The 27908-nt window shown below is 46.8% G+C and overlaps 1 protein-coding gene across 4 annotated transcripts in view; it reads left to right on the top strand.

Annotated features, from left to right (window-relative positions):
• R3HCC1 (R3H domain and coiled-coil containing 1) overlaps positions 1–25243 on the top strand; it is a 561246-nt gene extending 536003 nt beyond the window's left edge. For all 4 annotated transcript variants that reach the window (XM_069617616.1, XM_069617618.1, XM_069617619.1 and 1 more), the window contains exon 8: positions 23825–25243. In XM_069617616.1, coding sequence (XP_069473717.1) covers positions 23825–23994 — 170 coding nt within the window. In that variant the 3' untranslated portion in view covers positions 23995–25243. The remainder of the gene's footprint in view (positions 1–23824) is intronic.
• The last annotated feature ends 2665 nt before the right edge of the window (positions 25244–27908 follow it).

Below are 27908 nucleotides of genomic sequence, written 5' to 3'. Positions count from 1 at the left end.
AAAGGAAAATGTCAAGTTCCACTAAAACTATATTTGCGTGACTAGATTATCAACAAGAGAAACGCTGCCTTTGAAAAGCGTTAAGTTGCAGTCTTAAACCCCTCAGCCCCCCACGCTGATTTCACTTTGTGGGAATTACTTAATTTATCCAAATAGTGCTAAGGACATATACAACAGACACATGGAGATCATTACAGATTTTCCTAAGAACAGGGTACACAGGATTCTGACAATTTTAATGATTATTCTATGGCAGTTTTAGAATCTCTATCGGATTGGACCTAATACAAGATAATGAAGCAAGGGATTCAGTTTGTGATTACTGGGGAAGGGAAATACTCACAAAAAGCACTTGGATGGGGTGGCTTGGACAGCGAACCGGGTTTCTAGACGGCGAGGCAAGATCAGTCACTGTGCAGTGGCGGGCTCTCCTAGGAGGGACGCTGGGACGGCTGAACCTTGTCTGGTCACTGGAACAGCGAGGTACGTCAGCTGGGCAAGCAGGTAGTGGGGCAAAAGCCGGTCTGATCACAGGATGCTCCCAAAAATGGTACTACAGCTTTTCCCACGGTCTCCCTGAATTACTGGGATTTTTGTGGGGTTTAATTCTGAAGGGTGGTTTTGCCAGATAAGAAGGATCTGGATCAGCTATCCCTGTCATGGCAGTGGAATCTGGAATCTTGTGGAGTGAGTATGAAATGTCTGGATCTCTGGATGTGCTGAAGCTGGAAATCAGAAGAGTCAGTCAACTGGATTGGTCAGGGGTGGCTGTCACCGCCTTCCTGTCAACTGGTTGGACTTCAGGGACATGACATCAGTTTTATGGTGTGTGCTTACAATGTACCTGGCCCTCCCACAGTTACTTTTGCCAAAATCAGTTATGACACCAAAATGTACCTTTTTACCAATGTTACGCTTTTGAAAATTACATAGGAAGATTCCTTATTTTACACAAATCATGGCATTCCAACTCCCAAGTTTGTACAATGTTTAGTCCTAATAATCTTTTGCAATTTCTGGTGGGAACCGTTTCACCTAAAATTCTAAAATGTTATGTATGTGTACATATTATCACGGGGCTTGTTTTCATAAATTTTCAAAGTTGTACCATGTATACCTTTCCCATAAATTACATTTTCCTGGCGTTTGCGTCCCCAACATGCTAGGAAAAGCTACAATGTCTTATTTTAATGGCTCAAAAATTACATTCAAATTGTTAAAATTTCGCATTGCTGCATTTTCCGGTTGCAGAAATCTGTCTTAAAGTTTATTAAATAAGAAAAAGTAATTGTCTGCCAAATATGGGCATTCCTTCCAACCCACAGCCAATTGTCAGGCTCTAGTCAGCTTTAGTCCAGTGTTGCCATGGATTCGCCTTTGAAGTTCTCAGTTTGAGTTGAGGGGAGGTGTCACCAGGAATTCACACCTGTGTTCTGGAAATCCATTGTCACAGGCTGGAGCACTGCCGCTTCGTTTGACGAGGGTGCAAGATCCTCCACCTTTTCCCATTCATATGCCCCGGGGGCTAGTCCAGTTGGGGGGGGGGGGGGGTAGATTCTGTTCTCAGGAAGGCAGAGCCCTTTGAAGCCAGGGCCTGCAAAAACCTGTTCTGCTGGCCTCACAGTCACTTTATTTCTTTATTTTTCTTTCTTTAACCAGAAAGCAAGTCTCTTGGAAATAATTAACATATACATATATAAAGCAAACCCCCACCACATTTCTATGCAAGGACAGGGCCTTAATTCAACATTTCACTTTTAAAAAGATATTTTCTTGTTAGTCCAAAGCACCATTTTACACGTGGTTAATTTTCCTGGATGTCACTTTACAAATGCGGCCTTCCTCGCATCCATATTTTGAACCCTTCCAAATCCCTAGTCATGTTTCTAATACACAGGCATCTGTTCAAGTAAAGGGTCCTTTGAAACTGACATTAGCTAAGAGAGAGAGAGGGGGCTTCTGGTTAAGAGATAGTCTGTTGTATTTTGTTGCAAAAAAATTAAACGCTCGCTGTATGGCTTGGAGTGAAGTTCTTTGCCATTTCACAGATCTTGCCTGCCACAACCTGTCATTCAGTGAGTAATGCCCCCATTTTCTGGTGTAAAACCTGAATAAGGATGAACATAGCTGGGTCTTACTGGCACCAAACTGTGTACTGTTGAAAAGATGGACAGGGCATCAGTGTGCAGTCATTTTTAAATGCAGAACATTTTCTTTCTCAGTGGGAAGTTTTGAGCTGGCAGCATAGCAGCGCTGCCTTTGAATTCTTTTCTTTGGTGCTCATGAAGAAAACACTGGCAGCCATTCTCTGGGTGTTCCATCTCGCCCCATATATGCTTGGGAAAGACAGCGCAGCCATCGATTTTGATGACTGCAAAATGCAGTTTTGATGCAAGGTAATGGTGCTCAACAGAGCCAGTGCAGCCATTCTTCTGGTAACAGCTGAAGTGCAGTTTGGTGAGGTAGGGGAGTTCTGCTGGGCTGGTAAATGTACCCCACACAGCTACCTGGAGTTCTGTTCTCTTTCACTCAACCTTGCTGCTTAGACACGCACCATAACTCTGATTCGCAGGTGAGACAGGCAGTGCTAAGACATCTCTTCAACTGTTCCTTCACACACCCCACTACCATATCCTGGTACTGCTCGCCACTCGATGCACAGCATGTGATTCTAAGTAGATTCATAAGCATCAGAAGACATACATTACTCCATGTAATTGTTCTGGTGCTTATATCTGCTGATTCTGATGCTCGTTAATCTTTTTAGAATCACATGCTGTGCATATGGTCCGACATCCAGAGGTAACAGCAGAGTATTGCATCTTCTCTTTCGGGGACCGAAAGGGGACGTCGGCATAGGTGTGTCTGTAACACTATCCTTATCGTGACGTGTAGTGTACCCAAAATTCCTCACACGCCAAGGTCCCTCAGATTTTTTTTTTTCCACCCAGATTACTGGTCACCCTATTGGGGAGCTCTTTCATAAGAGACGTTATCACCTTGTCCACGTGGCCGGGCCTTCTGGCTGGCCTACAAAGTAGGGAGAGTGGGGTCGGGTTGGCCATATGCTTTCAGCTATGTCTCTCCTCTTTCCCACTCTTTGCCCTCTAGGTCTGGTCATCTCCTCTATTGCCTTTTGCTATTGAAAGGACACCATTTAGGTTTTACCCCTCTTGCAGGCCCAGATACCCTTGGAAGGACAATCACTCGAAGTGCAACAGTTGTCTACCCCTTGACCACGACGAAGCGCGGTGCATGGCCTGTGAACTCCTGTGCCCTAAGACGCTTAAGGAGCGCCGCGTTAAGCGGTAGGCGGCCTACGACATGTCGTGGGCTGGATCTTCCCCCACCGCCGCACCCGCCGAAAATGACGGGAGTACTAGTGATGACCAGGCATCCGTGTCAGATGCCATCGACCTCACGACGGACACTCCTAGGTCCGCAATGCCCATCCCTGACCCCGCTAGGCCTGACACGAGTCGCACTATGGGGGGAAATACCTGGCGCCAGGGGCATTCAAGATCGCTACACTAAATGCACAACCCAAGCCCCGGTTTCGACGGTACTGCCGAAACGGGCGAAAGCGTCAACGGGACCGCCGAAAATTTCGACTGGATCCTCAGGATCAACAGCCTTCCCTGCATCCGCAGCAGCGTCTTGCGACTGGGCCTCCTAAACCAAAGGGCGCTACCTCCAAAACACATCCGGCCATCGAAGCGCGCTTAGCTGATGCTCCAATGCCCCATAAGGCCCTGGTAGGAGAATAATCTACCGCTAGGCCTCTTAGACAACCGGCACATCGCCTCGCTTCGCCGGACATCTTCGAAAGCATCGCTAGGATTTCTTTGGCAGTGGTGCTGAAGGATAGATCTAAAGGGACGACGAAGCGGAAGGAGCGACCCGCGGACGCGCCGAAAAAGATGCACCACAGCACCCCGATGCTCGCGAGGACTATGTAGAGAGTCCTGTGCCTTTGTCTAGCTCTCTTGGAGACAGATTTTGGCACCATAGGGAGGAAAATGAAAACGTTCCAACCTTAGACCCTTCTAGTTCGTCTAGATGTACCAGAGAACAATTTGAAGGGTGTATGCATAGATTGGAGATGTTTGTCTCGCTTTCAGAGCACCCTACCCCCAAGAGACATCGGGAGGACCCTCCCTCTGTGCCTGCTTCTAAATTTCTAAGAACTTTAGGACCTTCTCAGGAAGCTTACACTTCCATCCTCCCTGAAGACGTGATCCAGATGGACACGTATCAGGACATTTATGATCTGGAGGAGGATACTACCTTCCTACAAGACTACGCTGTGGATGACCAGGCGGATCCCACGGGAGACTGGGAGGACAGTCCCCAGGTTGAGGCTGAACCATGGGCGCTCAGGACCGGGATGTCCTATGTTGGGATTCCCCTCCCTCCACTCCGGCCCGCTAGGCTTCCCCAGTGGACGAACAGATGGCGTTCAACGCCATCTTGAGAAAGGCGGCTGAATATTTTCAGATCGCCACCCAGGAGGCTTTGCCTGAACAGGACTTTGTGGAGGATATACTCAAAGAAAAGCCCCCCACCAGCCAAGCTATCCCTCTTCTGAACTCGATTAAGAGGAGATTGGCTACTTCCTTGATCACACCAGCCCAGACTAGGGCAGTAAATCCGAGGGTGGAGAAGTTATTTTGCTCATCGCCTACTGACCCTACATATATTAAGGGCCATGCCACCCCCCGATTCCCTAGTGGTTATCACCACCCGGAAACGGCTGGGGGGGGTACCCCTTGCTGCGGGATAGGTGCCTCCAGATAAGGAGTCGAAAAGGCTGTACGCCTTGGGAAAGCGAATCACACGGCAGCTGCCTTATCCACGTGCATAGCAAACACTACGTTGCTTGCCACTTATGCCAATGTGCAGTGATACCTACTGCAAGAGGGTCTCCGGGAGGTGCATGAACCCGCTAGAACCAAAGTACTCGGCATCGTGGCTGAGGGCAGGCAGGTCAACCAAAATGTACTGAAAAACACTCTGGGTGCTGCGGAGACGGTGGGAAGATCCCTAGCTCAAAGGCACCCTGCTCAAACAGCACGCTTGGTTCAGAAACTCTGGCTTCAAGCCGGAAACCCAAGCAGCTCTTATTAATAAGCCAGTCCAGGAGACAAATCTCTTTGGTAAGGCAGTCGACGATGCCCTCGACACTGCCAAAAAAGAGCATGAGACTCTTAAATCCCTTCAGCAAATCACCCAAAATAATGAGCGGGGGGAGCGGGGAGGTCGGCGGTTCCCGCCGGTCTTTTCGGGGTCAATCTTGTTCCACAATACAGCAGACAGCGCATGGTGTGGTCCCCACAAGTAGCGTCCAACCACTTAAACCTGTTAGAGCACTGAAGGCCTTTCAGGCACAGCTAGTGGGGAGGACCGTTCTGATCTTGACAGACAGCACCACAGCCATGTATTACCTAAAGAAACAGGGGGGGGAACACACTCTCCCGGGCTATCCAAGCTGTCCCAGAACATTTGGATGTGGGCTCTCAAACACAAAATGTTCCTGCTCTCCCAACACATTCCCGGCGAACTCAACCTTCTAGCGGACGTGCTCAGCAGAGATTTCCCACTCCCCATAGAGTATGAATGGCGTCTACACGAAAACATCGTCTTCAACGTCTTCGCAGAATGGGGATTCCCAGAGATCGACTTGTTTGCCACTCAGGAGAACGCCCAATGCCAAGACTACGCCTCCAGTTATCCCTAGAACCGCTCCAACAAGGTTGTGCACAAATTGCACCAGGAACCAGTCACCATGATATTGGTGGCCGTCATGTGGCCCCGCCAACCCTGGTTCTCTTTTCTTATGGAGATGTCTCTCTACCCTCCTATGAAGTTGCCCTGCCAGTACAACATGTTGTCTCAGGACAGAGGGGAAACACTACACCTGTGCTCACAAACTCTGAATTTAGCGGCCTGGCTCCTGAGGTCATAGTTTGGACACCTTCAACTCCCTCAGAGATGCATGGACATACTTGGGGAAGCTAGGAAACTTAACGCCCGGTATTGCTATTCCAGTAAGTGGAAATGTTTTGTCATCTGGTGCAATACCAAGGGCATCAACCCGATTGACTGCTCTCCTACCTACATTGTGTTGTACCTGACCGACTTAATAAACTTAGGAATGCTGTTTAATTCCCTAAAGGTTCACCTAGCTGCTCTCTCAGCCTACACTACGTCACAACAGAAGTTGTTGTGGTGGAAAATACCTGTTATTAAGGCATTTATGGAAGGGGTTAAGAGAATTCATCGCCCCGTTTCTAACCCGGATGGGATCTAAATGTGGTGTTGACCAGACTGATGGACTCTCCCTTTGAACCAATGCATAAAGCAAGTCTAAAAGACCTTACTTATAAAACGGCCTTCCTAGTGGCTATCACTTCTATTAGAAGGGTTAGTAAACTACAGGCCCTTTCAGTTCTAGACACTTTTGTTACAGTCCACAGGGATAAGGTGGTTCTGCGCACTCATCCCGATTTGCGCTTAAATTCATTTCGAAGTTCCATGGGAACCAATCATTTGAACTACCCACTTTCTTCCAAAATCCCACTAGCATGGCCAAAAGAAGCCTACACACACTAGATGTGCGCAGGGCAGTCATGTTTTACCTGGAAAGAACGAAACCACTAAGAAAGACAAACCAGTTTTTTGTTTCAGAAGCAGCTGGTAGAGAAGGGGATCATGTCTCTAAATCCGCTATCACAAGGTGGATTGGCAAATGCATCACACTATGTTATACTCTTGCTAAGAGAGAACTGCCCTTCAAGCCTAGAGCACACTCTACTCTGGGAACTGGGGCTTCTATAGCATTCATTGCAAATGTTCCCCTTGAGTTGATTTGCAAAATGTCAAACTGGAGTTCTGTACACACCTTTACAAAACAGTATTGCCTATACACTCATTCTAGATCTGATTCTCAGGTGGGACAAGCAGTACTAAGACATCTTTTTACTACTGTTCCTTCTCACAACCCACCTCCAACTCCGGGTAATGCTTGCTAGTCTATGCACAGCATGTGATTCTAAGAAGATTAACAAGCATCAGAAGACCTGCATTACTCCCCGTAATAGCATTTCTGATGATTGTATCTGCTTAGATTCACATGCGCCCACCCTGCCTCCCCGCTCGGGTGGAAGGAACATAGACGTCTTAGTACTTTCTCTCTTTATGTACTCACAATAGCCTACAATAGGAGGGGCCTCATTGCGTGAGGGATTTTGGGTACACTACACGTCATGTTAGGGATAGTGTTACAGAGAAGCCTATTTTGACGTCCCTTTTCGGTCCCCGAAAGACAAGATGCAATACTGTGCGGTTACCACTGGGTGTCGGACCATATGCACAGCATGTGAATCTAAGCAGATACAATCATCAGAAATGCTATTACGGTGAGTAATGCATGTCATCTCATGCGCCCACGCTTCCTCCCCTTTTGGAGTAGGACCATAGACATCCTACTCCTTCTTTTCTTCGGTACTCACTCAGGAATTCTAGAATGCTCCCTCACAGCAGAACAAAAACCGGTGGGACCTCTACACGCGGGTACACTACACGTCACGTTAGGATAGTGTTACAATCACACCCATCTCGACATCCCTTTTTGGATCTTCGAAAGAAAGATGCAATAATACGCGATTACCACTATATTTCAGACTATATGCACAGCATGTTTATCTAATCGGATGCAAGGACCGGAAATATGATTATAGTGAGTAATGTATGTCATTTTGATTTCTGGAAACTTAGAACCCAATGTTTGATTTATTCGGTGGAGATCCAATGCTACAATCAAGCAGTTCTAGGCAGCATTCTAGGAGACAACCGGCAGTGAGGCACCAGGTGGTGCTATTTTGATTTTTAATAATATTGTAATTATGAAGAGCATAGTATCATGGCAGTGCATGGTGTGTGCCACTTGCCCATCATTTACCCAGCATCGATGTCTAGAGTGTCCTATCTTGTCCAGAGCCAATATGTTTGGGATGCCCGTCTCAAAGCTTCCTGCTGTGCGCCATACCTTTTTTCTTTGTCTCTTTTGCTCAGTGCTGTACTTTAAACCAATTTGGTTATTCAACATTTGTGCAGCCGGTATCGTATATAATGTGAAATGGGTTGTGAGGGCAAGCTCGTTCAGCCTTCTAAATGGGTGAGAGCATATCTCAGATCCAGTGCTATACAGTCAGCCAAATTGTGGAATAGCCTTCCAATGGCCCTTCGCAAGACAGGAAAGCGTACAACCTTCAGAAGAGATCTGAAGACATTTCCATTTTAAACTGCATATGTCAGGCCATTGATTTTGTAGTGTGTAGGACCAGCACTGAGAAACCTACAGGTAGTTGTGCCTTTTATATTATATATATATATATATATAAAATAAAAAGTGGATCTTAAATTATTTGTAAATCTTTTTGAAAAGTGTCACAGATGGCCTCAAAAATACACCAACTCTTGAAGACATTTCAAGGGCTTTTATTGTTTTAGTAATCAAGGGGCTTTGTAAGGGCTGCCTCTCTATATTTCTTCTAGAGACAGGCGTTCCCTCCCTACCCAGGTTTCCCTCAACCCCGGGAGGATCTATAGAGATCGGTAACCTCTACTATCTAAAAACTGCCTAGCTAAATGTGATGGCCTAAAGGCAAAGGTCTTATCTGTCTAAAATGCCCTCTGTCAATATTCTAGGTGGTCCCTGCTCTAAGATTGCCCAAGATGATATAACTTCTCCAGCATGGGGGCTGGCATGGATTCACATGCTCATGAATATTCCCCCGTCGTCAGACTGGGAATCCTCGGTAACAGAAAAAAATCTGTTTCAGTTTAATTTCTGAACTGTATTTCTCCTAACAATCAATCACTGAGCTCTGGGGTCATACTGCCCCTAGCCAATGACTGCTGTCTACCTAAGCCTCTCCTCTGCCAGCCACCTTCAGATCTTTACTGCGCATTGAAATGTTGGGAGTCCTCGTGCTTAGCGCTCAAGCTTTTACTGCATTTTTCGATTTTTTGAAAGAGTCTTACTCTATTATTTGGACAATCGAGCCCCTGTACTCCATCAATAAACCTTCTGATTAACATGCACCCTTTTTTCAGATTTTTTAGCTCCCCTCAAGGGCAAATTTCATAGTTTCTTCATGGAGGCTTCCAGAAGTTTCATCAAGGCCTACACTGCTTGGATCATGGCAGACGAGTAGGAGGATCCCCCCTCTATTTCCAAGCTTTGTACCAACTGCGGTTTGCAGAATTTTTATATAGACGATAAACATTCCCAGTGCCTCTACTGCCTGCATCCAGCGCACAAGGAGGAAGATTGTGCGTTTTGCTGTGAGCTCTGGAAATGCACGTTGAGGGATCGGCGTAAACGGCTGGAGGAGTGGCCGCAGGTCAAGGCCTCTACCCCGGGTGGTACCCAAGGGCATGCCTCTCCCGTATCCGGGAAAGCTGAGTGGGCTTATAAGTCCTTTGAGGGCGCCCCTCCAGCGGGGGTCCAACAAAAGTCCAAGCACTGCGAGTCCACTGCCGGCGGGCGTGCTGTTGCAGCGGGCTCCTCGGCGGCCACGGTGCGTTCAACATCTCCAGCTGCTTCGGTCACCAGTCAACGATGTGGATCTTCATCCAAGAGGAAGTCAGACCATCCAGGCAAGCTCAAGGTGGTCCCTGGAGGTGGCCAAAGAGAAGACCAAACAGGGTACAGCGTCCGGCCTACCCTTGACAGAGAAGGCCAAAGGGGACTGAGTCTCTGACCTGTCCCCTAAAGAGAAGGCCAAGCAGGACAAAGTGTCCGGGACGACCATGAAGGCCTAGCTGGACAAGGGACCTGTCCTGACCGTGAAAGCCCAGATGCGCCGCCTTCCATTGAGGTAGTGTTGGCATCCCTTTCGAACGCTGCTGGGGCGGACCCACAGGGCACCCTTTATAAGGCAAGTGTGTCCCTCCCTCCCTCCCAGGCGGGAGACTGCTTTCCAGCCCATTCAGAAGACCCCGGAGAAGGGGATGCCGATCATCTCCCCAAGACGTTCCCTCTGGACGCAAACAAAGGGAGGGGCGCCGAAGTCCTCCATGATATGGATATCTCCTCAGAGGAGGATCTAGTCTACCTACAGACCGTCTAGGAAGGCTATGGCGACAAAGGAAACTCCAAAGTTGTGCCCTTCAACAAGGGCACTGACGAGGGCGATGTTTGTCAGGGAATTTCAGCACCCCTCAAGGGCAAGGATTGTCGAAGTTTCTTCTAAGTTTCTTCGAAGTTTCCAGAAGGCAATCGGGCCTACTCAACGCCTCCGGCCATGATGGAGAAGGAAGGAAGGAAGGAAGATCCCTTTTCAAGCTCTGCACCAGATACGAACTACGGAACGTGTTTGTGGAGGACAAACACCCTCAGTGCCACTACTGTCTTCATCCGGACCACAAGGAAAGGAGAGTGCAAGATCTGCCTCAGCTTCTCTGAGAAAATGATCAAGGATCGACAGTAGACTTGCTGCCTGGTTAAAAAACCAGGTCTCTGCCTCGTGCCCCAAGCATTGTCATGCCTGACCCAGGACCGGCTAGTCTGGGCATTGGGCTTCTAAGTCCTTTGAGGGGACCTATCCATGGGGGCCCAACACAAGGCCAAGCACCGTAACTCCCGTTCCATCGGGGTCGCCGCCCAAGCGGGTCCCGTGATGGGCAGGGCGCGATCAATGTCACCAGCCAGCGATCGAGCTCCTTCTCAAAGAGGAAATTGGCAGGAGAAACCTGAGAAACCCAGGACAGAGGAAAAGGCGACCAATCTGCCCAAGCGGCGCAGAAGAAATCTTCCAACGATTGAGCTTGTGGCAGCTGCTCTCTCGAAGGGCCAAGGGGCTGACCCCGTGAAGGTAGCCTCTACTGTGCCCAGGGTGTCCCTGCCTCTGAGGTGGGAGGCCTCAGCTGGGGGAGGTGGCAAAGCCTGCTGGCACGCCGGAGAGGAGGATGCCATCTCTGAGGATGGCCCGACCCCTCAGGGTGCAAAAGGGGGGGGGGGCAGTGAAGTCCCAGGCCAACCACAGGCTGTGCCCCAGGCCATGGAAGTTTCGTCCACATACGACGAGGACCTGTAGTCCCTGCACACGGTCCACGAGGACGACGACAGCGGTGCAGGGCCTAGTGTTCCGGCCATGCCAGCTCAGCCGAGAGATCTATCCCTGGACATTCATTCGACCCTACACACGTTGGTGTCAGAAATCCAGAAAAGGATGCCGCAGGCCCCGGTCCCTGCACCCCCGGGCCAGCCTCAGGCTAACCTCAGGCTAAAAATAGGAAGCGTCATCCGAAACCCCTGTTTCAGCCCCCACACCCACGACAGGTGCCCTCCCCACTGGTGGACACCGGGACAGACACAATGACGACAGACAATATAGTCACGGTGGATGGATCTCCGCAACCAAGAGCGTCGCCATCAGATGTGGTGGGGTAGTTTCGTTCCATGGTCACCAAAGCCTCCAAACTTTTCCAGTTTACGCCTGAGGAAACCAAGGAGGAGGGTTTCCTGTACCAGGCGTTGAGGCCAAGCAGAAGACCATCAAGGCGGTGCCCCTCCTGGACGATGTGTGAGAGGAAGACCTGGCCCTCTTGAATCCTTGCACGGTCCCGGCCAAACGGTATAGACTGGAGAAAAAGTACTGAGTGCCGGAGTCCGCTCCCAGGTGTCTGCGGACACCATCGCCGGACTCAGTCATTTCGGGGACCACAAGGTAGAGATCGTCAAACCCTTTGTGGTTGTCAATCCTTCTGGACAGCGAGGGGAAGATGTTGAACACCATGGGAACAAAGGTTATTTAAACCGCTGCGTCAACCATCAAGGCGGCCAACGCATTGGCGATCCTGGCCAGGTACGATAGGGAGCTGTGGTACAAGCTGGGCCCGATTTTTATATATTTTTTTTATTTAACATTTCCTGCCCGACGACAGGAGGATGGAGGCGATCACCCTCTTCCAGGAGGGAGAGGTTGCTTCGGACCATGCCATCACACAGGTTTCCGGCAGATGGAACAGTATCTGCCTCCATCGTCGAGGCTGGCTGAAGGACACGAATTTCCGCCAGGAAGTCCAGACGAGGGTGCTGGACATGCCCTTCTACGGAGATGCACTCTTTGGGAAGGCTGTCGAGTCCCTGCAGGCCATCAAAGCGGATACAGAGACGGCTCATGCCCCTGGGCGCTCTGCAACTACACCAATCTTCATTTCGCCCCTCCAGAGGAAAGTCGGACAGATCGAAAGGGTTCTCATCGTACCATCAGCCCAGGAGGTGGTCAGCGCCCTCAAGGTGGAACACCTACGCCGAAGCAGGACTGAACCGGCCAAGACGTTGGGCCCCCACCCATGCACCCCGGTGGGAGGCCAGCTGACTGGATTCATCAGCGAGTGGGAGAAGATCTCCACCGACAGATGGGTGCTGGAGGCTTTTGCCCACGGACATAACCTGGAGTTCCAGCACAAGTGTCCGCGGATCCCTCCCATGGCCTGGCAGGAGCAGCACATCCCTCAACTCTTAAAGGAGGTACGGCCCATGCTGCGAAAGAGGGCGATAGAGCTGGTTCCACGCCGACTTTGGGGCTCTGGAGTCTACTCCGGATACTTTTTGGTCAAAAAGAACACCGGGGTCTGGCAGCACCTGCAACGTCTCAACAAGTACCTCAAATCCCAAAAATTCAGGATGGTCACGTTGCAGCACGTGCTCGGCCAACTAGAAGAAAGACTTCTTGGAGGACGCCGACTTCCACGTCCCCATTCACAGGAAGCACTGAAAATGCCTACGCTTTGTAGTGCAGGGACGGAACTACCAGTTGTTTGTGTGATGTTTTGTTTAACTTGTAAATAGTCTGTAAACAAATAAATAAAAAATAAAGGCCCTCCCCTTCTGCCTCAAATCAGGCCCCCATAGTGTTCATGAAGTGCCTGGCACCAGTTTCGACCCATCTGTGTCTGCGGGGGATACGCGTGTACCCGTAACTCGACGACTGGCTCACAGATACGACTGTCCACCTGCTTACAGATCTGGGGTTCTCCATCAATTATCGCAAGTCCTGCTTGACACCATCGCAGAACGTGTTGTTCCTAGATGCCAGGCTCAACGCGGTCTCCTGCCTAGCATCGCCCTCGGATGAGAGGATAGAGGCCATTCTGGGGAAAGTGCAGCAACTTGTCACTGAAGACCGCTACAGTGCGGACCATCAAGTCGCTGCTCGGCATGATGCCATCTTGCATCTACCTTATCTGGCTCTGCAGGTTTACGGATGCAACCTCTTCAGGAGTTCCTGGACGCTTGCTGGGTTCAGGTGTTCGGAAGCTTTGCGGACAAGTTCCCGTTCGAGGAGTTCTGACGAGTGATTCGCTGTTGGGGCGTCCACTCCAACGTCGCCCAGGGCACAGGGTTCCAAAGTTCCCTGTACCAGGAGACGGTCACCACAGATGTTTCCCTAAAGGGCTGGGAGCCCACACCGGACGCCTGCATGCTAGAGGCCTTTGGTAGGCGGAGGAGAAGCCTACAGTAGATGGAGTTCTCAGATCTGTTTAATATGTTAACATACTGAGATTAAAGTGCTGCCAGTCTAGAATGGCATGACACATTGCTGATTTCATTAAGGCATGTAATAATTTGTCCCATATTTGAAGTTTGCCATTTTCTGTAGATGTGGGGGGAGAAAACTGCATGCCTACCCAAAACCTTTTATGAAGCGAATACTTTTCCCAAGCAGGATATTTGGTTTTGAATGGGACTTTAAAGCTAAGGATAACACATTTTGAAAAGCCAAACGTTTTTGCTTTGCTAAAGAGGACTTATTTCGGTTTGTAGGCCTCATCCCAGCTTCCAGGCTTGGAATCCTCGTCGGCCAGGAGTGGTTGGTCATGATCAGATCTGGTCGACAAAAGACATTGATGGTTGTCAATGGTCTGACATGGTTGGCTGTTTGGTGATTGTAAACTATGATAGTGATTTTAGACCATGGTTGGTAATGGTGCATGCCCACTGCCGGTCCCTAAAAATTATGTCATAAATACTAAATGCGTGACCTTAAAATGGCTTATTCACACCAAGGCTATGTATTTAAATAACAGAGAAGATCTTTAACTGTCTCCGATATACCAACCCTCATCTTTACACATCAGTAGCATTAATTGTGGCTCACACACAGTGTCTCCAGCCCCATTTAATATCAAACACAACAATGCATGGGAAAATCAACCTCTGAAATAAGAGTACTATTGCTCCTGGACTCTCTGAACAAAGTAAATGGGACATAAATACACAATTCATATAGCCTTGATCAACTCAGCAAATGTTGCCCCTTGCAGTTCAGTTGCCCGAAGGATGAAAGAAACCTGCTGAAGAAAGCTTATGAGCCTTTGCTCAAATATTACCTCTTTGCTAAAAACAGATTAGTCAGCCAGTAATTTGAGAGTAAACCCATAACCATGAACAACACTTAATGAAGAGCACTATTTAGTTTGCAGACTATCAAAAAATGAAACTCACTAATTGGATGCCCAACTGTGGAGCATTTTGGGAGTCACTTATCGTGGCAATTCCCTGCAGGATTGCTTCAATAGCTCCATGGACCTGATGAAGCAGTTTCACACGACACAAAGACAGTGAAATGCATATGCATTGATCCACGGTTAAAATGTAATTAACCTACCTGCAGTCACCCAACCTAAATCACAATTTTAACTATGTAATTCACATATAGAAAATACTATGATCAGTAAGTGTTACCTGTGTGTTAATTCCCAGTTAATGTATGGAATTTCTTCTAATGGTGCTCGACAAAGAAAACCGTCCTTGCTCGAAATCCTATCAATCTATCTGGTCCTACCTCTTTTGAAAGCTGGAATAAAAGAGCACAGAGCAATGACCTCTATCTTCGGCTTCTGCCTGGCCCCATCACTTGGTCTGTCGATAGTTCCAAGTTCATTAATATAAAAGAAAGTTCACAGCTTTTTTGCAGTCTTTGTTAGTCAAAATAAAAGTTCTTCCTTACGGTTCCCTCTTCCTCAGGAAAACAAGGGTTTTTCTCAAGACCTCTACGGGTTCCCGTTTAACACAACTCTTTATAACAATCTCGGAGCTCTTGGGCTCCCAAAAGTCTTACGCGTTCTGACAAACTTGTTTTCTCTCAATTCATGTAATTCAAACAGGGCGCTTACCCACTCTTGATTTTTCAGGCTCCTGCATCCTCATTGGCTTTCCTAACCTTGATGCAACATTTTTGCATTGCTTTCACTCTGCTTCACATAGGCTGCTTGCCCATTCGGGTAACCTTATCGGCTTGCCCACCCTGGATTCACAGTGTTTATACCGATCTCATTATGATTCACAAGGGGAGTGTTGGGGGGAATTCTCCAAAATGGCTAATTTACCTTACCTACTGAGTCCCTCAGCAGCTTTGCTGGATTTCTGGGATTTATTTTTTCACCTGGTCAGAGTTGTGCGCCTTTTTTCCCACTCTTACATGTGTTTTGCTGTGTGTGTTTAACATTTTTGTGTTCATAGACTGTGGAGCCTCACCTACTCCACAGGCATCGTCTTTTTACTGTGTGTTACACAGCACCTTCAGTGCAGTGACACAGGGTTGTCTTTTAGACTTCCCAACTCAGACTCCATTTTCTGGGACTCACTACTGTCTCCCAGAACATATAAAGTTGCCATTAACTTTATTAGCCTCTGTAAAACCACAGACCCAGTACACCTTATCGTACATAGAGTACTGGAAAGGGTTAATATTTATCCCTTTTTGTCTATTTCTCTTGGAGCATTGTTTTGCTCCCTTTTCATCAAGACTTGGCTGGTGGAAGTGGTACCTACCCTATTTTTCGTACCGCGGTTATCTTACATAACCTTGGTATTGTTTTAGGCCATCTTGGTAGACTCGAACTTAAACCTGCTGGACCACATACGTTTTATTTCGCTTCCGGCTGGATTTATTTTCCATTTCTTTTAGAAAATTTCTTTTGTTTTTTACTCTGCGCGCCAAATCAGGTTGAATCCTTTGTTCACCGTCTTTTCGCAGACTTCTACGCAGAAACCCTTTTAGGGAGAATTCTCATTCTATGGCTAATTTCCCTTACCTATAGAGTCCCCCAGCAGCTTTGCTGGATTTGAAGGGTTCGTTTTTTTCTCCTGCTAAGAGTGTGACCCTTTTTCCCACTCTTAGGCATATTTGCCATGTGTGTTCTAGGCTATATTTTGTGTTTAATGTCTATGGGGTTTATCTCACCCTCATAGGAACCATCTGTATACACATGTTACACAGCACCTTCAGTGCAGTGACACAGGGGTGTCGTAGCGACCCCCAAACATGGAAACAATACCCTGGGACTGGCTACCGTCTCCCAGGGCATGTAAAGTCCCCATTGACTTTACTAGTCAATTTTTATGAACTAAACAAGTACAACCCATCTTACTATGGAGGTAGTGGGAAGGGTTAATAGCTTTTCCCTGGTGTTCATTTTCGAGAGGGTACCGTACAGTCCCTCTCTCAAAGTTTCTGGCTGGTGGCAGTGGTTACTACCGAAAATATTCGACCGCAAATATTTCCCTATGGGATTTTCCCATTGTTCGAGGCTACCACTTTTTCTGACGGCCTCTAACATACTGTCGGTTTATTTTATTATTAACTTTACTCGGATGGTTTTATTTGCCAGAACTTTAATATAAATTCTTTCTCGTGTCTTTCTCTAAACTCCTAACCCAGGTCGGGGATCCTATGTTCGTCCTTTTGGCGGGCTTCTGCCAAGAAGCCCTCTTTTCGGCGCCACTGAGTCTGGGGTGGGTCCATTGTGTGGGAGTAGGACCCCTGGACAGGGTTGCCGCAGCAACCCATGTCGCACTCTAACCTGATAGGCTGGAGGGTCTCCCACCAACATGACCACTCCACTGTGTGAGTGACAGCTAGGCTGTATGAATGGGGATCTTTTTGCATAAAAGCAGGGTCCTGAGGACTGGAATAGCAAGACGTCGCCACTGGAACTGAGGAACCGAAGAGGAGGGAAGCCGAAGACATCTGCAACGACTGAACCACCGGTGAAGCCCTGCTGCAGCGTCTCACCACTTTTCTCCACACGACGAGAGGAGATCTTCATCTGAAAGAGCCTTCTTCCCTTGAGCTGGTGGGGCCAACCAGTTTGCCAATCGCCTTCTTGGACCTTCCCTGGTTGAATCGCCAGTGCCCAGCACTTGGAGGCCGGATAGCCAGGCAGCCATCCACCCGGACCGCGATTTAAAGGAGCGTAACTTTTATTTGTTGGGCAGCACCGCGGCTGGTTTCATCCCTGGGTAGTGCAGTCACTCAAACCTTCCTCCACGACGAGAGTCTCTTCCTCTGCTGGTTTACCCGAACTGCAGGAACAACCGCCACCGCAGGATCCTCTTCTTGATATCAAGGTACTTTGTTCCGCCAGGCCTCCCTTTTCGTGTGGTAGCACTAAAGGTGTTTTAAATCCTTTACCTACCCGTTTGGTTGGCCGCCCCTTTTGTCTAACATTGTCTTTCGCCTTCTGCACCCACCTTTTTGAATCGTTAACCAAAGACTTTACTGCTGCTACAAGAACATTTTGCTCCTGGGCCCTTGCCCTGTACCATTGACTCTGGCACAGGCCTATTGACTCTGGCTAAATTTGTTAGAACTGCCTTCTCTAGATTGCTTCTCAACTAAAACTGTGTTGGTGCACCTACTTCTTATAACCACCTTTTCCTTCCCACTTTTAAAACTTGTGAAGTGCCATTTTGCTCGGTTTTCATTTAAGTATTCTCTGTGCTAAAGTACTGCCTTGCCTAAACTTGTTCACAACCTATTGGGACGTGTTGCTAAGGTGCCTAAGAATATATTCCTGTATAACTTGTCCTTTCCCTCTCTTGTGAGAAATTGCTAGAGTGCCATTTGTGTTTGGTTTTCACTGTGCCGTTTTTGCTCAGTTTTCAATCTTGCTCAAATTTGTCTACAATTTAACTAGGGAGTTGTGCATACTTTTCTTGACTGATTTTAACTTGCTTTATTAACTGTGATTAATGTGTTGAACTAGAAGTGTGTAAAATAAATATATATTCTTTTTAATACAAAGCTTTGGTCAGTGTTTCCTTGTGCCATAGCATGGTAGTCCTATTGTGTAAACCCTGAATACTGCTCATCTCCCTCTTGAGATAAGTCTGACTGCTTAGCCACAGCTACCAACTAAATCTTTGTGGTACAGACTGATACCAAAGGGGATTTATGGCTCATACCTGTAGTCTTAATCTTCTGTGGTGCTCCCTAAGGGAACTGCACAGGATTCTGCCTAACAAACCCTCCTTAGGTGCCTGTATGTCTGGGGGGGACAGGATGTGTGGGAGGGCTTTAGGACTCCCTGCACAGGGTCTCCTTGGAGACCCATGTCACACTCTGAAATTATTGGCTGTGGTGACTGACCCGGCGGGACAGCCACCCTGCTGTGTGATTGACAGCCAGGCTGTGTGAATGGGGGAAAACTGCATAAAAAGCAGGTCTCCGGGTCTGGAAAGTCAGAGTCGCCACTGGAACGAAAGAACCGACAAGGAGCTGACGGGAGAGGACCCCTACCACGACTGAACCGCCCGGTGAAGCCCTGCTGCAGGTCCGAATCCTCAAACTCCAACGACAGAGAAGATCCTCCAGGAATCTTGCCCTGAGCTGGTGGGACCAACCAGTTTGCCCAAACTGCAAGCCAGGACTCCCTCCTCTGGTCGAATTCACTGTACCGAGCTACAGTGGCCCGGATAGCCAGGAAGGTCAGACCCTGCTTGGGTTTTAAGGAGCGCACCTTTTATTCGTTGCTTTGCTCTGCCACTGGTTTCTTCACTGAGCAGTTCAGGACCCTCCAGTCTTCCTACTTCATGTCAGTCCGACAGTCGCTTCAGGAACCGTCAGCCTGCAGGAACTGCCAGGAACGTCTGCCTCAGCTACAGCTTCTTCTCCATTTAAAGGTATTGTGCAAATCCGGTTGTTCGTTTCGTTCAGCCGCGGTGAAAGTGTGTGAAATCTTTCTGCAATCAGAGGGCTTGTCCTTCTCTACTCTTGAAACTAACTTTTCTGTCGACCAACTTCGTCCGCAACTCTTGGCAAAGACTTAACCGCGAACTACCCCGAGCTGTGCGATCTTGAGCAAAAGACTTTGTCCTATTGACTTTGGCCCTAAGCCTTTTTGATTTGATTCCATCACTGTAGTTCCTTTTTCTAGATTGATTGCCCTGCTTACTTACCTGTTGGTGCTGTTCAATTTCTGCCTTACTTTCTTTCCCTCCCTTTTACATTTCTGGAGTAACATTTTGCTCCCACTTTCATTTGTGAGCTTAACTTGTCTGGAACCTATTGGGAGTGTTGTGGTGCATTAAGAGTGTGATTTTTAAACTGCTTTACTTTAGTGAAATGTTACAACTGATGTGTAAATAAAAGTATATTCTTTTACTCAGAAACCTTGAGTCAGTGTTTGTTTGAATCATAGTAATTGCTGTCCTTTGTGTAACTATTGATACTGCTCACTTGCTCTTGAGATAAGTCTGGCTGCTCAGCCATCGCTACCACTTTTACTGTGTAGAACAGGCTTGTAGCAAAGGTGAATTTGTACTGTCACTTGTAGTCTTAATTGTGTGTGTTGTTCCCAAAGGGTACTGCATATAATTCTGCCTAACAGGAAGCTTGCACGCTTGCGTTTCTCAGGCTCCCGTGACCTTGTTGGCTTTCCCAACCTGGATTCAAAGTGTTCGTACCTCTCAGTGGTAGTCTCTCTCTGGGAGCGTTTGCCTCCCTGCTGCTGCTGCTCATCACTGCAGCTAACATCCTTCGGACGTAGCGCTTGGGGATCTGGGGTCTCCCAAGCCAGCTGGTCTTGGCGTTGGTTACGGGGCTCCGTAGATTTTTTGGACAGCAGCCTCCCATGCTCCATGTGGTTGAGGTCAGGCGGCTGTGTAGGGCAGACTCTTCCGGAGGTGAAGCAGTAGGGGTACCCCCAGGGGTGGAGCGGCTGCAGCCACTATCTCCTCGGCACCACAAGATGCAAAACTACTGTGAGGTCTTCTACCCTGTGGGGGGAAGACTTTCCCTGTTCAGCTCGGAATGGTCCCAGACTAAGTCTGATGCTTGGATTTACATGTCATTCAGCAGGGCTACTTTCTCAATTTGGCGCAGCCTCCCCGGACCATGGCCCTCACACCAACACCTTTCCTTCAGATTGCATACTCTTGAAGGAAGTCCGTCGGCTTCTCTCAAAGAGCGCAATAGAATTGGTACCATGTTCAGAACAAGGCAAAGAGTGGCATTACAAATATTTTCTTGATCCAAAGGAGGTTTTTTTTTGTTTGATACTGCATCTGAGATTGCTGAATGTGTACCTTTTGCAAGAACAAATTCAAAATGGTTTCCCTAGTCCACATACTGCAAGCCCTCGAACTGCAGGACTGGTTGGTATTACTGTCCCACAAGATGCCTAGTTCCATGTGCCCATTCATCAAAAGCACAGGAAGTTCCTGGGCTTCGCTGTGGGCCAGTTTGACTACCATTCTTTATTTTGCTCCCAGGGTATTCACCAGACTACTAGCAGTGGTTGCAGCTCTGCTGAGGAGGGAGAGCATTCATGTCTTTCCCTATTTGGACTGGCTCATCCGAGATCGCTACTCTGAACTAGTGTCGGAGCACCTGCTCCATGCATGGAGTTGTTGCACAGCTTGGGCTTTTCCCTGATATTCAAAAAGTCTGTGTTCGTCATCCCTGTGTCTCTGATTAATCGGGGGCCGACTTGGACACTTGCCTGTGCAGGGCATTTCCACCCGAGGATCTGGTGGCAAACATCTCCTGGATGTCAATGTCCTCTTGTCACATGGACAAGTCCCTGCCTTCCCCCTTTCTGTGCCTAGTAGACCTTGTGAGCGCCTGCATCCTGATGGTCCCGGAAGCTCACCCATGCTCCACATTAAATCGCTTCAGTGACTTCTCTGGGCCCCTCACAGGGGGAATACTGCCCCTGAACTAGATTCTGGAATGCATACTCTTACCAATTGCATAACAATTGCAACCCTCATCACTTCTGCAACCCCAGATGTCCTAGCTTCTCGACTTTTCAGTGATCCTCCTTCTCATTGTACTGTAACACCTGAGACATCTGTGACTTCTGTGATACAGGATAACCCAAGGGATAATGCAACGAAGTACATGATGCCCCTATCTGTAGATCCACCCGGTCTGACAGAACTGACGGATCTAACCCCATGGGTGCAAGGGTCCCCCAAAAGACAATTGGAAGGTGAAGGTCTGCCTGGGACTGCGAATAGAGGTTCTATAGAAATGGGCGCATTGGCGGGGTCCCTGGCGACTCCCCACCAGATAAATTACTGTGGCTCTCCCCTTCCTTGTGTGCAAACAGCTAATGTTTTACCAACCAATCCAGCTGGGTGTGGGAGTGGTCCATCTCCTAATGTTTGTCAGTGTAGTATCGTTCTGGCCGAAATCTTCCAACTCAAGAAAATGGCCTTTAATCTTATTGAACTGTTTGGTGAGTGTTACATAAGGAGGGGTACACAACTGTTCTGGCGGCTTAAGGAGTGGGGCATGTGAATCAAGTGGATAAAATGTTGTCTGTGCCCGAGCATAGCCCTGATAACCCAGGCATTATTCAGAATGTTAAGGGGCAAGACAGGGGGATGCCAATGGGTGTGAATGAGCCAAAGATAACCATTCATCTTCGAACAGGCCTGTTGGGTGAGCTGGCGTTATTTGAACTAGACCTAAATAATCATGTTTGTAATGAGTCTGGCCATTGTTCCTCCCAGCCCACACTGTTGTACACCCTGTCTCTCCCCATAGTTGGGGTACTCTGGATTACCATCACCTCTGGAAGGGCAATAACCCAGATGGCTCATCTATTGGGCAGTACAACTACTAATAGAAGTAGGAGGATGTAGTCACAGGTAAGGGGATCATTTTACCTTCATAGGGTCTCCAAGCTTGCCCCAAATCATCATGAACCCAGAGTTGCCATTTTTTTAAAAAAAAAATAAAAAGTGCCTTTACTGGATCTGGGCGTTGAGGGGGGGAGCAAATCACTTGCTGTACCAGGCTTCACAGTGTCTCCATACACATGACTCTATTAGAATCGAGCTCGGGCTATGCCTTAGTTAAGGGCATGCTGAATATGTGGACCTCCACACAATTCTTCAATCGTACCTAACCTCCTGCCTTCTGAAAGAATCCCCCATTGGTCTGTGCTTGCAGGAGCAAATGCTGTACCACTGGGAAATTGATCCCAAAGTAAGACCCCCTCGTTCAGGTCATCAAGGTTCACGTTTCACTGAAAATCACCTGGTACTTCTGTGTTCTGATATAGCTGCTGGCGTATACTGAACTATCATTTAACAACTAAGTGAACCCCAGATCACCCCCAACTTGCAATTGCCCTAACCTGCCTATTTATGGGAAATGTGATGTTTTATCTATTTTTTATTTTTTAGGATGTTTATACTTTCATGGCTCTTAGCCGAATAAAGTTATGGTGGTGATCTGCTAAATCTTACTGTTATAGGTGACGTTGAGAGTGAGACCCTCCTTTCCTCCGAAGGTGGTCTCAGATTTTTATCTCTCAGATTTTCACTTCTAAGGCATAGGTACGATTCCATCGGTTGGACCCGGTGCAGGCCCTTGGCTACTACGTCTCTCGGAGAGAGGCCAGGAAACATGACCAGCTTTTCGTTGCTTGCACTGGTGCCTGCTCTGGCAGGGCTATGGCAAAGCAAACCCTGCCAAGGTGGATCATTCTGTGCATCTTAGAATGCTATGATCAGTCTGGTAAGGAAGCGCCTGAGGGGTGGCTTTCACCTTTGCCCTGAAGAGGGGAGTCCCTTTCCTGGACATCTGCCGGGTGGCAACGTGGGCTTCTCTGCACACATTTTCTAAGCATTACTACTTGTATTCCCGTTCAAGTCAGGATGCCTGTTTTGGTAGGGCAGCCCTCCAGTTCTTTGGTCTAGGTTGCGTCCTTGCTTTCTTTTCTCCTCCAGAGCCATGTACTGCTTTTCTGTCATAGACTATGAATCCATTAGAAGAACAAATTATACTTGCCTCCTGGTAATGCTCTTTCTGATGGATGTTACCCCCATGGATTCCTCCTCGCCCTCCCTCTTGGTGGATAGCCAGTACGTTATTTTCCCAAGCTTCGTCCTATCTTGCCCGCTTACATTGGCTACCTATTCTTCATATATTTGAATATCATTTTTGTATGCATTGTATTACAATGTATGCATAGCCTTGCACCTGATTATCTTTCCATTTTAATGTTTTTATATATCAACCTTTTCGGCAACTACAATCTTCGTCCTTAGTTTGCTTCAGGTTCTACTGTCAAGTTTCTGCTCTTTGCACATTTGTGCTCCCAAGTTGTGGAATGCATTACCCTTGGTTGTACATAGTCTACCACATTGGGTACCATTTTTAAAAGAGCATGTTTTTTGTTCAGTTTTTCCTGAAGTTTATTAACTATATTTCTTAATTGTAAACTGCTATGGTTGCATATTGTATTTATATTGCATCTGTAGCGTTTATTACAAAAATTGCTCTACCGTTATTTGCATTGTAAAGCCATTTGGTTAAACCACTATAAAAATGAAATAACATAATAAATCATCTTGTAACTTGTTCTCTGCAGGGACACGACATGTCTAACCAATCCGCAAGATTTCTAACGTGGGATGTTTTGTCATTTTATTTCTGTGCTACTTGTGCGAGATCAGCTTTCATTGATTTGACGTGTGTTTTTTTTTATTTATGAATTTTCCTTCATTTAGATGTGTTGCCGTTCAAGGAGAGACCACAGACGGACACTACAGTGGCAAAAAGATTTTTAAGCAGAGCTTTGGGGCTGCCAAGGAAACGGAAATCTGGCTCAGAGGAGACGCATGAGAATGAAATAACTCAGCCTGCTGAAATTCTTCACACCTCTGACGCAGCAATGTAATGCAGACAGCCTTTCACCCATTGCTATCATTCCTTTGTCATTTTCTGCTTCCTTTGTGCACATTCTTATACGTGTACGGTTATTGCAGCTTCCTAATGTTAATAGATTATGTTTGGATAATCTCTTTGGCATAAATGTTGCTTCCTTAGAGCATTGTCTTTATTTTTGAAGGACCCTTACTTACATGATCTGTGGTCATTGCTTTCAAGGGACTAGAACTTCAATGACTGTGTCCGGGAGAATCTGCTTAATAGAATAAAACACAAATATGATGTTTATTCAAGCAGCAAAATATGTTTGTAGTCAAATACAGGCTTCGTACTTCGTATGTTTAGTGTACTGCAGGCATTGTGTTTTCTTGTCTCTGCATTCACAGTCTGGGCAAGCGACACTCATTTTGGTGATGTATAAAATATTGTACACTGAACAGGTTATATATGAATCCCAAACAATACTTGATACTTTTTACAATATGTGTGTTCCTAGTGCATGAGATTTTTATTCTGCACATAATACGAAGCAAAAACAGTCTGGGCAGCCATGTTATTAAAAAGCGCCTTATTTCCACCTCACAGTATTTCTTCGAAGTAGTATACCCAATGAGGCAAAGCCATCTTGTTTTTACATTTAGAAAAAATCCAAAGAAGTCATTTTGTCAGCTGAATGTAACTGGTTGCTGCTGTGTTAAAACTCTTGCTTAAATGTATGTTTTTGTTAATGTACTTTTTTGTCTAATTTCCTGTTGGCAGCAGGCTAAAAAGCCAAGCACTGCTTATATTCAACATAGCTAATTTTCATTTTATTTGACAGAATTACATTGTGATTTGAAAACTGTCAGTCTTTCTTTCAAAGCTAGCGGCACACATCCTTTCCCCCTCCTTTTCTGTCTCGCTTTGTTTTTTTGCCCTGCCAACTTGGCTATCTTTTTTTACTGCCCCTTCTCCTAGAAAAGTGAGGATGGGCATGATTGACCGGGACTTGCGTCAAAGTTAAGATTTTAGGGTAGAGTACCACTTTTTCCGTAGAGAAATGTCATTTTCACATTGTGTTTACTGATCTCATTTTTTAGCTTACCCCCAGAAAATGGAAGGTAGCATACCAGTCAATTACAAGATCTGGCACAATATTCCTGCCTGTCAAAGGTGAAGGAGTCTGTTTTTTTTTCCTTTTGTAAAACTCCAAAAATTACTTTCCAAGTTTGAAAAATGAATACATTGAAATAAACTGTTGAATAAAAAAAATACAAATATGTTGTTGTACTCTATTTTTCTTCTCTTTCCACCTCCATGCTCGATTAAATACTTTGGTGTCTTTATGATCGGATATTTCAGATTTAAAATGTAATTTATCAGCAACAATGTTTCTTTTACAAAGAAGTATACAGGTAGTCTTGTGAGATGTTCAAAACATTTGTCCTGAATGTGGATGAAAAAATATTTTTTATCATAGTATGTTTCCTCGAGTAAATGTGTGATACGCCTAACACACCCTGCAGAAGAATAGACCACTAAAGTGAATTTGGCTACTTTCACTCATTCTGCTCTCGTTCCTTCCCAACTGGAGGCGGACTCCGAAAAGCATCTCAGAGAAAGTGTGCTGCAACTTTAAGACCTTTGAATGGGCCATTCGTGTAGTGTCCCTTTTATATACCGATCCTGTAGTAGAATGTCATAAAACACCACTCCTTTTCCTGTTTTATTCAAAATACAACCATGGCTAGAAAAATGCTCTCACCCTGCTGTCTCCCTTTTGTTTGTCCTGTTGTCACTCGTATTGTCTGTTGTATTTTCATACAAGGACTGGTTATTTGCTAATGCGGACTATAAAAAAAGAACAATTATAAATGCTGCCTCCCTTCACCATTGCCATTGGTAACCAGTTTCAGGAAATCTATTCAGTTGTCAGACACTTTAACATGGCTAACGCACAACTTGTCTACGCAAAATATTTAATGTGTCGCCAACACGTGAATTATTTGTGTTCTCTACTATGTTGGCACTGGGGTATCTGAAAGCATGACTGCAGTCAATTGCCAGTAAGGATCCATACTCCTGTGTCCCATCTCCTCTAGTCCATACTTATGGATGTTGTCTCTGGAAGGGGATGGAGACTAGTGCATGTATCATAGCAGCATTACATTCAGAAGCAGCAGTGCTGGGGCATATGCAGAGATGCCTCTTGGCACAAGGATCCCCTTGCACATGTTTCCACCCCCAAACACTGATGGTTTTCCTGATGCATTCAGGACCAAGGGTATTGACGCTGGTTGCTGTGATATTGCAGATTTAAAAATTATTATTTCTAAGGACCGTGCACGCCTCTGGCAAAGGATTCTGGGTTCCAGTACTGCAAGTCTGCAGAGTTTTTTTCTGCTCAGACCCTCACTATGAGTCTTTAAGTATTGAGGGCGGATAATCTGTGGAATCTGTGTCTCCTGCGATTCCCTCTTTTAAAAAGCCATCTGAGATCCCCTGGTTGGAGAATGTTTTACATCTCGCACCATTGAAGAACCTGGACTTTTTTGAGAGAAGGCCGGTAAGTAAAAACACTTTCGAATGGATTGTCCTCCCACGTATTCCTCCTCTTTACATATCTTCCCTTCCAGCATCAGCTGCTTTGGCAATTTCTTTCAGCCAGAGGGTGCAATGCGTTGATGCGATCGACGCAATGTCCCTCGAATGGCCTCTGTTTTATGATCTATGTCATTGTAGGCATAAATAGCATGTGCTGCGCCCGTTAGCTTCAGTTACATTTTTTTTGCGATGGCTTACGCTTCGAAGATTATGGCGTGCTTTCGATTTCCCATGAAACTGCGACACTGGAGTAAAATGGCCTCTTCATTGGCCCTGAAGACCGGTTTAAGCAGTGCCCTGATTGCGGCGCCAAGATGTCTATAACAGATCCACATAGGGTCTGTAAGCGCTGAAGGAGCACAAGGGGAAGTCAGTAAATCCCCTATGAAATCCCCTTTGCCGACACTGTCAAAAAGGCGCTCCTCGAACGACTCGAGAGGGGACTCGCCACAGAGGAAAAGCTCTAAGAAATTCTCTCGTTCCCACCAATCCTCATCTTCATCTAGAAAGATGGAACCAAGGCTCCTCAGATCTTTCCTCATCCTCGGACTCCTTGCCGGAACGGCAAAAAGTCTGCCCAAGTAAGTTAACGACTCCAGCCGAATGGGAGGTATTTAGCTAGAAGCTCAAAATCTTGGAGAAGGCGCCCCCCCAAGGGAGAAAAGTAATGTTCCTGTTGCGCCATCAAAAACCGACAAGGAGAATTTCAAGATCAAATCCTGCGTGCCCTCAAACCCGGGAGAGAAACCTTCGACCCCTTCGAAACTTTGAGGTCTCAACTCGACAACAGGACCAGTCCTCGTCTGTCTAAATCGGGGGTCGAGTCCTTCGAAGACTCCAGTGCTGATAGCGCTGAAGCCTGTGACGCCAAAAGCGTCGAGGCCATCCAAGAAGATAGTCGAAACCTTCAATTCTGTCTAAGTAAATAGGAAAGAACCTTCAAACCACTACCTAAAAAGGATTTCTTTAAATCCTTATCTTCTATATTTGAAGACCCTGACCCATCCGACCAGGATACACTCCTCTTTGGACTAGAGTACGGAACACCTAATGTTCGTGAGGCTCTTATTTCTGAGGAATCCATAAGTAAAGCCCTCTATGAAAATGTACAGACAGCAAATGGCATTGATACATCGCCAGAGCTGGAATTTGGCAAACCAGACCCAGCAGAACATGCAGATGCTTCATATAGACATTTCATGTCTAGAGTAATTGACTTTTTGTGATGGGCAGGCCAAGCCCTCATTTGAACAGGATGATCTAACTAATATCTTGGATATGGGATCACAAAAGAACTCCGTATTGCCATTTCACGTTACTGTAAGGAACTCATGGTGACAA

The sequence above is a fragment of the Ambystoma mexicanum genome, chromosome 10 (assembly GCF_040938575.1).
Source record: "Ambystoma mexicanum isolate Mex_15411 chromosome 10, UKY_AmexF1_1, whole genome shotgun sequence".
NCBI classification, from domain to species: domain Eukaryota; kingdom Metazoa; phylum Chordata; class Amphibia; order Caudata; family Ambystomatidae; genus Ambystoma; species Ambystoma mexicanum.
Note: the sequence above shows the minus strand (reverse complement) of the source record. Positions and strands in the feature narration are given on the sequence as shown.